The following is a 13,300-nucleotide window of genomic DNA, read 5'->3' as shown; positions in this document are numbered from 1 at the left end:
CCATGGCTAGCTTCCGGCTACCACCATACTCTCCGGAAGAGCCCGACCTGTGGCTACTGCAGGTGCAGTGCGCTTTCGACGTCAGCGGGGTCGACTCCGACGAGCTGAGGTTCAAGCTCCTCGTTGCAAACCTCCCCGCCAACATCGCCGTCCAGGTGAAGGACGTCATCCGGTCATCCCGGTCTTTTGACGTGCTGTGTGCAGCGCTCCAAGCCCGCCTGGCACAGTCACGCGCCGACCGACTACAAGCCCTGCTCGGCCGCCAGCAGCTCGGCGATCAGAAGCCGACGGCGCTGTTGCGCTCAATGCGCAACGAGCTAGCCGCAGCCGGGGACGCCCCGGTTGATACGGAGCTCTTCCGTACCCTATTTCAACAACGGCTACCGCAGCCCGTCCGTGCTGCCCTCGCCCTCCTGCCAGCCGACAGCACGCTTGACGCACTGGCAGAAGCGGCCGACCGGTACCTGGAAGCTAGCGGACCGGACCCACGGCTATCAGCGATCGCGGCACAGCCGTACACACAGCCGGCACCGCCCATCGCTGCTGCAGTGACAGCCCCAGCGCCAGCTGCAACCCCTGCGCTGGACACCGTCATCGCCTCCCTGGTCGCTAAGATGGAGCGCCTGGAGGCCAGCAACCGACGACTCGAGGACGCCGTGCGGCGCGACCGCAGCCGTTCCCGGCCGCGCCAAGCGTCTCGCCAGTCACGCCGCCCGTCACCGGCTCGTCCTTCAACGCCGCCGCACGACGACACGCTGTGTTGGTACCACCAGCGATTCGGCGCCCAAGCGCGCCGATGCAAGTTGCCGTGCTCCTGGATCGCCTCGGAAAACTGAGGCGCCCCGTGCTGATGGCGCAAAGCACGGGCGCCCCTCCTGCCGCGCCACTCCTCTTCGTGAGGGACACGGAGACGGACCGGCAATTTCTAGTCGACACCGGGGCGCAGGTCAGCGTGCTGCCTCGCCGCTGCCTGCCCAACGGGTCTACGCTGACTCCTGCTCCTGTCGGCCAGCAGCTCGTCGCGGCAAACGGCTCACCGATCGCGGTGCACGGCACCTGCCTGCTGGACGTCACCTTGAGTCAGCAGCACCGCCTAAAACATCGATTCTTCGTCACCGACGTCACCACACCCATCTTGGGCACCGACTTCCTGGCCGCGCATCACCTCGTCGTGGACGTTGCCAACCAGCGTCTCCTGCGGGACGGCACCGTCTGCGCCAGCGCCGAGCGGTCACGGCTGTGCTCCATCGGAGTGCGTCTCGTCCGGGAGCAGGCTGCTGCTCGCTTCGCAGCTGTCCTCGCTCGGTACCCGGATGTGACCACACCAAAACCTGGACCAACACTGGTGAAGCACAACGTGACGCACCACATCGTCACCAAGGGTCCACCGGTGTACCAGCGGCCACGACGCCTCCCGCCGGAGCGCCTTCAAATCGCACGTGCTGAGTTCAACAAGATGCTCCAGCAAGGCATCATTCGACCGTCGAGCAGCAGCTGGACAACTCCACTCCACATGGTGCCAAAGAAGAGACCCGGCGAGTGGCGTCCTTGCGGCGACTACAGAGCACTGAACGCCCGCACCGTACCAGACCGCTACCCGCTGCCGTACCTGCGGGACTTTTCAGCCGACCTGCATGGGTGCACCGTCTTCAGCACCATTGACTTGGTGAAGGCTTACCACCAGATCCCGGTGGAACCTGCCGACGTCCCCAAGACAGCCATCACGACACCGTTCGGCCTCTACGAATGCGTTCGGATGCCGTTCGGCCTCAGAAACGCCGGACAGACCTTCCAGCGTTTCATGGATGAGGTCCTCCGCGGCATACCGGGCTGCTTCGTCTACCTGGACGACATTCTGCTGGCCAGCCCGACTGCCGAACACCACCTACAGCTCCTGGACCAAGTGCTTCAGCGCCTCAACACCTACGGCGTCGTCGTCAACAGGCACAAGTGCGTCCTGGGACAGGAGCAGGTGGTGTTCCTCGGCCACTCGGTAGACGCCGACGGCGTCCGCCCGCTGCCTGGACGAGTCGAGGCCATCAAAGACTTCCCGGAACCGACCACTCAGTCCCAGCTACGGAGGTTCCTGGGGATGGTAGCCTACTACCACCGCTTCATCCCCCAGGCAGCCGAGCTCCTGCAGCCTCTGCACGCCTTAATCACCCACAAGGCAAAACGCTCGAGAGCGCCTGTCACGTGGACAGACTCGGCGCGGCAGCGTTTCAAGAACGTCAAGGACGCCCTGGCCACGGCGACACATCTCGCACACCAAGTCCCGGACGCGCCGCTCGCCCTCTTCGTCGACGCCTCGGACTGCGGAGTGGGCGCCGTCCTCCAGCAGCACGTCGCCGGCGAGTGGCAGCCCCTCGCTTTCTTCTCGAAAACGCTCCAACCAGCGGAGAAGAAATACAGCACGTTCGGGCGCGAGCTGCTCGCTATCTACCTGGCCGTCCGGCACTTCAAGCACGCCATCGAAGGACGGTCAGCAATCATTTTCACAGACCACCGCCCGCTGGTAACGGCCATCGGCTCCTCGTCCGACCGCTATTCGCCACGAGAGGTCCGCCACCTGGACTACATCGGCCAGTTCGTGTCTGACATCCGCCATGTGCCTGGCAAGGACAACGTGGTCGCCGACACGCTGTCACGCACGGTCTCGATGGTGGCCCAGCCGCGACCCCCGCTCGCCGACTTCACCGCCATCGCCAAGGCCCAGTCCGAAGACGGCTCGCTGGAAGACCTCGAGGCCTCAGACACCTCACTGCGCCTGCGCCACATCCCGGTCGGCGATGGACTCCGTCTGCTCTGCGACGAATCCACCGGATCGCCTCGGCCGGTCCTCCCAGAGGCGCTGCGCCGGCCCTTCGCCAAGGCTCTGCACGACCTGTCGCACCCTGGCGTCGAGGCCACCGTCAAGCTCGTCTCTAAGCGGTTCGTCTGGCCCGGTATGGATCGCGACGTGCGCCGCTGGACCCGAACCTGCCTCGCCTGTCAGCGCTGCAAAATCGGCCGGCACACCAAGTCTGACGTCGGCACCTTCCAGCCACCTCAGCAACGCTTCGACCACGTCCACGTGGACCTCGTCGGCCCGATGCCTCCGTCAAGAGGGCACTCGTACCTCCTGACGTGCGTCGACCGGTTCACTCGGTGGCCAGAAGTCATCCCTCTGCCGGACATCCGCACCACCACGGTCGCCCGCGCCTTCCTCGAGCACTGGATCGCCCGATTCGGCGTTCCGTCCATCATCACGACGGACCGAGGCGCCCAGTTCGAGTCGGCCCTCTGGTCGCAGCTACAGCGATTCCTGGGCTGCCAGCGAACTCGGACGACGTCCTACCACCCGGCCTGCAACGGTATGGTGGAACGCCTGCATCGCCAGCTGAAGGCCAGCCTCCGTGCACACCAGGCCACGTCATGGACGGACGTGCTGCCGCTGGTGCTCCTGGGCATACGCTCCACCATCAAGGCGGACCTGCAGGCGACGTCAGCCGAGCTGGTGTACGGCTCCTCACTGCGGCTTCCCGGCGAGTTCTTCATCAGCAGCCAAGCCTCAGCAGCATCACCGGCCGGCTTCGTACAGGACCTGAAGCGCGCCATGTCTCAGGTGCGGCCGACACTCCCACGTCCGGTCCAGCGCGCCACGTACGTCCCGACGGCACTCCAGACGGCGACACACGTCTTCGTGCGCAGGGACTGTCACCGCTACCCGCTGGACGCTCCATACGACGGACCGTTCCCGTTTACCGAAAGGACCACCAAAACCATCACCATCGACCGTCGACAGAAAAAGGAGGTCATCAGCATCGACCGGTGTAAGGCCGCCTTCCTGGAGACGCCAGACGAATCCGGTCATCGACAGTCTGACCTGCCGACTGTGCAGCCGCACGGTACTCAGTCCAGCGGCCCGCCGGCCGCGCCACCGCTCAGCAATGAGCCCAGCGGCCCGGAGCTTCTGATCTACGGTGACGCACCAAATCGCCCTGCAGCCGTCGCTCGGGCTGACGCTGCACCATTGCAGCCTCAGCCGATACTACGGACGACCCGCTCCGGCCGCGTCATACGACCTCCGGTAAGATATCGCCATGTCACTTTTGTCCGCGACATGTCTGGCGAGGGGGTACTGTAGGGATCATCTATGCGATTTGTCATTTCATGTTGTCATGTTTATTTATATTGTCACCGCTTTATTAATCAATCTGTTACCTGTTGTCAATTGCGCGTCAAGTTTGTTTGTTATTTTGTAAACCGGCCTGCCGCTGGCCTCAACCTTCCTAGTAACCGCTGTGCCATACGCTATAGAACGTGTCGTGCAAAGGTCACGGCGGCACCCCTGAGGCGGCCGCTGCCCGTACGTTTAGGAGCCCATTGTCGTGACGTCATGACTGCGAACAAAGGTCGCGGTAGGGGCTCTCCCGGCAGCCGGACGGTGACTCATACGTTAAGCTTGTCTCTCGCCGCGCCTGCGGGCATATTGGTAGTACTAGGGACGGCCAGCATGTGACCGCGGCTTTCGGCGACATTGTCAATTCGTTTCTCGACTCTGCTGTTCGCTACAAGACAAATACACATAGAAAACGGCTCGGGCATTTGGAGAAGAGCGGCTACTCTGAGGCGAAGGAAGAACACGGAGATTCACACAAACGACCTGACTAGGTTGCACCGGCCACAGTCGACCGAGGTGGGCTTCTGCGCCCTTAAAGACGCCTCTGACTGGCCATTGCGCTGACACCCTGGTCGGACCACGGTCACTGATCGGACCCTGCCACTGGCTCGTGCTCAGGCTGCCTTAGCGGGTAGACCTGCTCGACCAGACGCCCACTGGTGGGCGAGTGCTCGGTTCCGACTTTCACCGCCGGTCCAACAGCGTTCTGCTGGTTCCCGCCGATCCGGTTACGACACCGCAAGTGCCGTACCGACTCGGGCGTCCCAGGTGGGCGTAACGGTTACCACACCAGTTCGCGACCCCAGGCTCTGTCAGCCGTCGTACGGCTCTCGGACGGACACTCTAATAGACCAGCCACAGATCAATAGATTGTCACAGACCGTCCGTCCGGCCACGCGCTACCCACAGCGCAGTACGACACTGTGTAGCCACATACAGGCTGGGTGGGGTGATAGGTACCGTTTGGCACAGTGTAGACCCATACAGCGGGAGTGGGTGCGGTGATAGGTAGTAGGTACCATTTGGCACAGTGTAGCCACATACAGCGGGAGTGGGGTGGGCTGGTAGTGGGGTGGTAGTGTGGTGGGGTGGTAGTGCGGCGGCCGACCGCATGACGCGGCAGGATGGACTGTTGTCAGTCCCCCGGTCCAGGACGGAGATGGGCCGTCGCCACTTTGCCTGCCGTGGGCCGACCCGGTACAATGGTCTGCCGCGAGACCTCATCGAACTCCCCGCGTCGCGGTTTGGACGTCATCTGAAGCGTCACCTGGTAGATTTAGCGCCTGACTGACTTGTTCGTGTGCGAGTGAATGTTCTGTGAGATTGCACGTGATGTTATCCATGTATCATTTTTAAAACCGTGACGAGAGGTCCTAATAGCCATGACTTACCATGGATGACCTTAATAAAAGTCTGTATCTGTATCTGTATCTAGTGGGGTGGGGTGGCAGTGGGGTGGTAGTGGAGTGGTAGTGAGGTGGTAGTGGGGTGGGGTGGTAGTGAGGTGCTAGTGGGGTGCTAGTGGGGTGGTAGTTACCGTTTGGCCTCCTCCAGCCGGCAGAGGTACTCGTAGGCGACACTCTGCTGCCGCTGGCTGTCCATCTCCTCCGCCGTCAGGCGGTGATCCCCTGTAAACCACGCCATAGTCAGACGGTGGTCCCCTGTGAACCGTACCATAGTCAGACGGTGGTCCCCTGTGAACCGTGCCATAGTCAGACGGTGGTCCCCTGGGAACCGTACCATAGTCAGACGGTGGTCCCCTGTGAACCACACTTTAGTCAGACGGTGGTCCCCTGTGAACCATAGCAGGACCGTTGTACAGATATCGTTCTGTCTCCAATCGGATGGTATACCATCCGATCCGACAATGCCAGGTTGAATCGGGAGGTTGGTGTGTTAAAGTTTCCCGCACCCATCAAACGGTTTTTGTTATAGTTTCAGTCACGGTGACCTCTAACCCCAATGCGTTTTCATTTGATGCAAGTCGTATTCGCAGAAGGCTTATGAAGATCAATGCCGTGCGTATTTAGGTCCAAACGTTAAGCGGATCGGTCCAAAGCCCACGTCCCGAGGCGCAGCCGCAGGATCACACAACACACCGCTGTTTATAGAGTAGAGCTTAGCGGAGTAAGAGGAGTTACAAATCCCATCACACTGATTGGATGCGGTCCGACTCTGTACCTGTCCAGCACGTCGGGCGGAAAAATTGAGCCGCGAGCGTCGAAAGGAACGCTCCCGAATCTCGGAAACACGTATCCAGTGATATGTAGTGGACAAGCCCGATTGAACCTGACACATATTTCTCTTCACAAGCAGAAGCCTGTGGCTCTACAATAGAAAACTTTGAAAGGTTTACAGCTAACGAGTTGCATGTAGGTATCCCGTAGTCAATATTTTTATTTTTGCCAGATGTGAGGGGCAACATACGAAGGGGTATCGAAAAGTTCTGATCATCACCATGAATTAGATGTGATAGAAATTTGATTTTTTTACAAGATGTTCATTACTCCTTTACAAGTCACCACACACGACCGCAAACTTATTGCATCGTTTCTTGAGCTGCATCAGGCGGTCATTGTAGGACCTTCGCACTGTCCCGTAAATCACTGCTCCACCTCATCAATGACGTCATTTCTGTCCTTAAATCACCGGCCATACTGTGGATTCTTCATCTCCCGTAACAATCAAAAGTCAGTTAATACCCGGTCAGGTGAATTGCTTAGATGCGGTAGGATTTAATGTCCACATCATGTTGTTTCTTCAATCGCAGCTCAGGACGAATGGGCGGGGGCGCTGTCGGTGCGGATAAAACATCTTTCTTGGGCTTTTTGGCGGCGATTCTGCTTGAGGCCATCTCGCAACTTCTTCAAAAGTGTGCAGTAGTGCTTGCTTATCATTATCCGACCATCATCAAGACAGTCGGTAATGACTATCCTACGCCAGATCCAGAACACTGATAGCATTGACCTTCCATATCGGCTTCTGCATCTTCGTCTTTTAAGGACAGATGTGCCGTGCTTAAACTTCTTAAGATCGTCTTTTTGTCTCTGGATCATACCCTCTTGGTTCTTTTTGTATACTGGGGTATACATCGTCTTAAGTCGATCTCTACGGAATTCACTAATGGCTAGGCTATTTCATGGCCATGCGTTGCATTCTTCATGCCATAGTCCGCCACCCTGGTGGCTGAATTTATATCCTCAAGTTGAATTTGTTGACGCCTCAGAGCTTTAATCTTCCCGGTATCCCGGCGGTCGCAGCATAGAGGTACGTCTCCTAATTATTTTCCTGTTATTTCTTTTAAAGAGTATGACTCATTGAGAACTGTAGTTTTGCTAACACAACCATTCATTGTTGATCATTGCTTGCAGGTTTTGTAAACAAAATTGTGTGTTTGAAACTTTGCCAGAAAGAATTAAAGTTCATGTATAATAAGGTATACTAATGTCCTTGGTCCGAAAAATTTTGAGACGTGCTTAAGAAGTAGCACTACAATTATTGGGAGGAATTGGCCTCTGAAAAAATAAATGTACACCCGAGTGACCAACGGGATCCTGCACGACGGATAAATGTAAACGTCAGTAGGTATACAACGGACTGTGCCTAGGACTAGTCATGTATACTGTAGTATACATGGTCGCTGGGTTAGTTAAAGCCATTTTTTGTGGCTCACACACAACATTATGCCGTCAAGTGGCTCTGTAGTTGAGCGTTGACATTCTTCGAATCGTTGGTGACCTCAATGACCGTAGATCCTCACTCAAAGTTTGATAAATCGCCCGATGAATTAGAATCCTACCCCTAAGCACAATGACATAGGCAAGCACCTCTCTAAAACACACCGTACGGCGATTTTTTTAGATATGTCGCTTCAGATAATGCTGCAAGGTCTTCCTCTACTGCTTATCGATTCGCAACAGGTGCTACAAGTTCCATATCTTCAAAGGAAATGACAACTAAAGACCTAAGAGCAGTGGGCAAGGGGCAGAAGAAGCGGAAGTTATTGGCGAGCGGTGTTGATAATTAAACGTGTCAATACTATTATCCATTTTACGCCCTAAACAAACGAAAAAATACACTTTGGTGATTGTATGGAAGTTTTCATGGGTTGCATTTCAGTCATATTTTATAGGCTTTGAGTATTTTTGTATATCACAGTATACATGTCATTGCGCATGCGCGATGACCTTCATGGCTGAAATGTCACCAATATGGTCATTATTGGCACCAAAGCTCTCAGCCAAAAAAGTTTCGTTGCTCTCCATTCATGGGCTAATTGGTGGGAATCAAGAGGATACACATAGACCCAGCATTCGTTACAAGTCATCAAATGATCGATGATGTCTTCAATTTTCTTTTTAAAAAAAACCTAAAATTTCATTTCGAAAGGCCAAGACGCATTTTTCTCTTGAACAAAGTAGGCACACGAACTTCTAAGCGACCTGACTCTTTTATCGTCCGTAGTTCTTCGCTGATAATATTTTCAGGCACTGCCAGCATTGCGACCTTTCTGTTGCACAATCATCTGAAAGGTCAGACGACGATCTGTAAGGATGAGGTCCTCCACTTCCTTCACAGTCACCACCTTGTCAGTCACTGGTAGTCACCCACTTCTTGACTCCCCTGCAAGTGCCATGCAACCAAGTTGAAAATTATTTCTTCATTTTCGGTAAGTGCATGAGATGGGCTTTCCTCGACATAAACTAATTTCACGTTTTTGATGTATTGTGTCAGTGTGATACCGTTTCAAATGCGTTAGTTGGATGACGATTCGGTCCTCAATGGGCCCAATACTCATCTCTTTTACTTCTAAGTCTCTCCTACATAAGATAAAACCACTTCTCAGGACTCTCTTTGCGGGAGCATTGTTCTTAAGAATCAAATATAATACCAACCAAAAATCATCAAAATCGGTCTATATCTTCTATGTGATGATCAGGACTTTTCGATACCCCCTCGTACAAATATACAGACATGAAAAAGCTTAACTTATGATACAGGCAAAACTAATCCGGACTTAAGTCTTACATTTCGAAGATTGGTGGATTAAAACGCACCTTACCTAAATCGCAAATTACACAAGGATTAAATCGCAGATCCCAATCTTCCACATAAAATAAAGTTATATCGTGCATGCTTAACACCAAACTTTTTAATAGGTGTTATTTTGTATTAACTTCAATTTCCTTTCATTGAGGTTCGGCGAGTTTCTTTGCTACTGAGCAGCCATGGTCGTCGGCCATAGCGAGGCTTCCCTTCCAACCCCGCCGACACACGCACACACACAGCCCGCCGGCCGTCCCCACTCCCCACTCCCAGAGCCGGAGGTTCCCGGAATAAGTGCCGACCACCGAGCCGTGCGACCGCACCGCAGGACGGCTGGCAGGAGACGGGGCTGTCCGAGATCACCCTTCACTGCCGTCGGACCCGGCCACCAGACGGCGGACCCGGCCACCAGCAGACCATAGACCCGGCCACCAGACGGCGGACCCGGTACCACCAGACCATAGACCCGGCCACCAACAGACCATACATAGACCCGGCCACCAGATCCCTGACCCGGCCACCAGACGGCGGACCCAGCCACCACCAGCAGACCATCGACCCGGCCACCAGACGGCCGACCTGAACAGTGAACACCATACGGCTGTCCCAAATACCAGACGGCTATCCCGGCCACCAGACGTCTGACCCGGTCACCAGACGTCTGACCCGTCTGACCCGTCCACCAGACGGCTGACCCGTCCACCAACCCCTCGCACGTCCACCAGACGTCTGACCATGTCACCAGACGTCTGACCCGGCCACCAGACGTCTGACCCGGCCACCAGACGTCTGACCATGTCACCAGACGGCTGACCCGACCACCAGATGGTAAACCATGTCACCAGACATCTAGTCCTGGTCAGTGGTCAGCTCTGCTCTGATCCCTCCTGCTTAGTACATACACGGAACGAAGCGACAGGCTGCACTCGACCTCTTAGTGATAGCGATGCGTCGAGACATTTAAACTGTCTGAGGCGTGCGTTGCAAAACAAACTAGCTTATCTGGACTAAAACGAACAAAAGCAGTAAGAGCGAGCAACAAAAGCAGCAGCGCAATATGAATGACGAGTGGTTACAGCAAACGCATCAGTTCAGCTCATGCGGCGGACCAGTTCAGCCCCGGACAACCGACAAGCCTATGAATCGGTTGAGTTGTGAGCGGTTCAGACCAGACTCCCACCGCTCGGGTTCTGACCTACGAGTACGGTGGTCGATGGCTACCTCAAAACACTCCGCCTCCTCCTCTCCCTCTGAGCCTGCTCCTCCCGCCAGTGTCCCGCCAGTGCCCTCTGTCTCTGCTCCTGTCCCTGCTCCTCCCGCCAGTGTCCCGCCAGTGCCCTCTGTCTCTGCCTGTCCCGAAAATGCTCCGCCCATGCCCCATTTCTGCTCCTGTCCCTGTCCCGACAATGCCCCGCCCGTGCCCTCTGTCCCTTCTCCTCCCGCCCGTGCCCTCTGTCTCTGCTCCTGTCCCTGCTCCTCCCGCCAGTGCCCCGCCCGTGCCCTGTCCCTGCTCCTGTCCTCGTCTCCTGCCTGCCCCCTGCTGAATTAATCCGCCGCGACCCGTCGGTGACAAGGAAGTGACGCGCCGCCCCTTCCCCCCCCCCCTCAGCCGTGCCCGCTGCGGTCAGAGCAGCCAGCTGTCAGCCAGCTCCAGTGGGGGACGCCTTCAACTAGACCCACTGCACATCAGCAGGGACGGCCGCGCGGTGACAACAATCATAGATAGCAATTTTCTTCTTTTTTATGAAAAGTAGCTTGCCGGAGAAGTTGACTATAATTATGTAGTGTCCCAGGTCCCTCTCATTAAACCCGCGCCGTGCTGGGGGGGGGCGTTTTCACGCCCCCCCCCTTTCAGTTTTTTTTTTGCGAATATCTCAAACACTATTTGTTAGTGTTTGTTAAACACTATTTGTTAAACACTACATATGTTATTAATGATCATTTGTATATGTTATTAATATCTTTGGTACACCTGTTCATACATCTTTTCCACACATGTTGTGAAAATTTCAGACACGGGTCGTTCAGTCACGTCACCAGGTCACCTCAAAAAGCTTACCTCAGAAAAAGTTCAAAGGCTCGCTATAGCTACACCGTTTGAACGATTACTTTGAAAGTTGCAGCGATTGATAAGCGTAACAGTATGTATAGAATGTTTGTCTCGGATTTTTTTATCTCTGCGACCTAAGGTCAGGTCAATTTTGCGACCTCTCCATAATAAGTCAATGGGAGAAAATTGAAATGTGCCTCTTTTGGACAAATGTCGTGTTCAAAAACCTCTCGAACATCGGTTAATGGGTAAACATGACACCCTAAATCGGAAAATTGCACCTGTGACCCCCCTGAGTGCCCCTGAGGTCATCTTAGGTCATGAAATGTCACCAGCGTTTTTTTTTTTTTTGCTATAACTTTTGATAGACGTGCTAGAGCGGTGAAACAGGCCAGATCTGATCAGCTCGACGATACGGATCGACAGATATGCAACATGACCCTTTCCGGTCAGGTAATCATAACCTTGACCTGTCAAATTTTCAAAATGACCTTTCAAGGTCAACGTATAATTCATTCGACGCGTCTCGACGAGAGGAACATGATGCTGGCAAAATTAATGTCGTAGCTCTCTTAAGTCATAAGTACCGAAAAACATTTCTCGTGAAAACGGCTATTTTTTAGAGTGTTTGCTCTCTGGAGGCTAAACCGTTGAACTGGGGTCAAATCTGAGGACAACGCTCAGAAAGGTCTGTAAAAGGGGTATCCAATGCGCTTTTCTGCGGCGCTGTAGCTCTATTAGTTCCCAAGTTAGCCGTTGGGAGTTTCGAAAATTGTTGAAATAGACAACATTTGAGCTTTGATGACCTCTGGTGACCTTACAGGTCAGGTCAAAGACCCAAAGACCGTGGTCTTTGACCTGACCTTAAAAATGACCAGTATTTCCGCCATAATTTTTGACGCTCTTTCGATTGCCGCTTACGGCGTGTCGCTACGTGGTCGGCCCAGGAGCCGAGTTAGACGGGGGCGTGAAAACTAGTGATGTCAATTTCAGAAAACATATGTCCAATGTCCGTCCAATGTCCAATACTTACGTCGACTGTCCGTCCAAAAATGTCCAAGCCAGCCATTTGTCCAAAGATGTCCGACATCTACACAATAGTTTACACTCAACACCGTTAATTAATTTGCTTTTAATGTATCGTTACCAGCTCAAAAGTGGTAATCATATCGAAAGCTGAGCTTTCTAATAGCCAATCAGTGTTAGACACGATTACTTTATAAAAATGTTGAGGTGTAGCAAGCGATTGTCCAAAGTTGTCCAAAGTCTGCTGTCATTGTCCAACCGAATTCCGAATTGGACATTGGACAAAATCGGAATTCCGAAGATTCAAGTTCCGATTGACACCACTAGACTGAAAACGCCCCCCCCCCCCCCCTCCCCCAGCACGACACGGAAACTCAGGCCACCAGCACGGCGCGGATTAATCGAGCATATCCTGAATTGTATGAAGCATAAACAGTTATGGCTGGAAAAAAACAGTGTGTGACATCAGAAAGCATAACATGACCCATACCATTGCACATGCCAGACATAGGGTGCCATCTACCACTTGGATATTCAATAAACAACGATGTTACATGAGAAAAACGCTTTTTGAATGGTCTCCTTACAATAAAATGCCACACGATGACAGAATGAACTAATTATTGATGATTTCGACCACAGGTCATTATCAAAATAAGCCAGATTGAATTTTTGTAAGACACGATGCCTCAAAACGTCATGTTGATTTAACGATAGAACGATGCTTGAAGTCAACTGATATGTGGGTTGAATACCACACCATGATATACCTACGTCCTACATATTACATATTAGCATACATTCACACATAACTACATCTATAAGTAGGCATTGTATTTCGCAGTGCTCGACCGTAGAGATTAGCATGATAATGTGATTCAAGACTATAAAAGCCGTTTTCGTGTTAGCAAGAATGCATCGCATAAAGGGAAATATCAGCTTGCTCTCCGGCAGGTACCTAATCATAATGTTTAACTCATTCATCAATCCCTCAGGAGTGATATTTTACAGCATAT

General features: G+C 53.8%; 1 protein-coding gene across 1 annotated transcript in view; it reads right to left on the bottom strand.

Moving 5' to 3' along the window:
- LOC122364382 (ras GTPase-activating-like protein IQGAP1) overlaps positions 1 to 13,300 on the bottom strand; it is a 52,410-nt gene that overhangs the window by 20,497 nt on the left and 18,613 nt on the right. Inside the window, exon 3 of the mRNA XM_043334691.1 lies at positions 5,700 to 5,790. Within this exon, the coding sequence (XP_043190626.1) occupies positions 5,700 to 5,790 (91 nt within the window). The remainder of the gene's footprint in view (positions 1 to 5,699; positions 5,791 to 13,300) is intronic.

This window comes from Amphibalanus amphitrite, unplaced genomic scaffold (genome assembly GCF_019059575.1).
Source record: "Amphibalanus amphitrite isolate SeventyFive unplaced genomic scaffold, NRLGWU_Aamphi_draft 000673F_arrow, whole genome shotgun sequence".
NCBI classification, from domain to species: Eukaryota; Metazoa; Arthropoda; class Thecostraca; order Balanomorpha; family Balanidae; genus Amphibalanus; species Amphibalanus amphitrite.
Note: the sequence above shows the minus strand (reverse complement) of the source record. Positions and strands in the feature narration are given on the sequence as shown.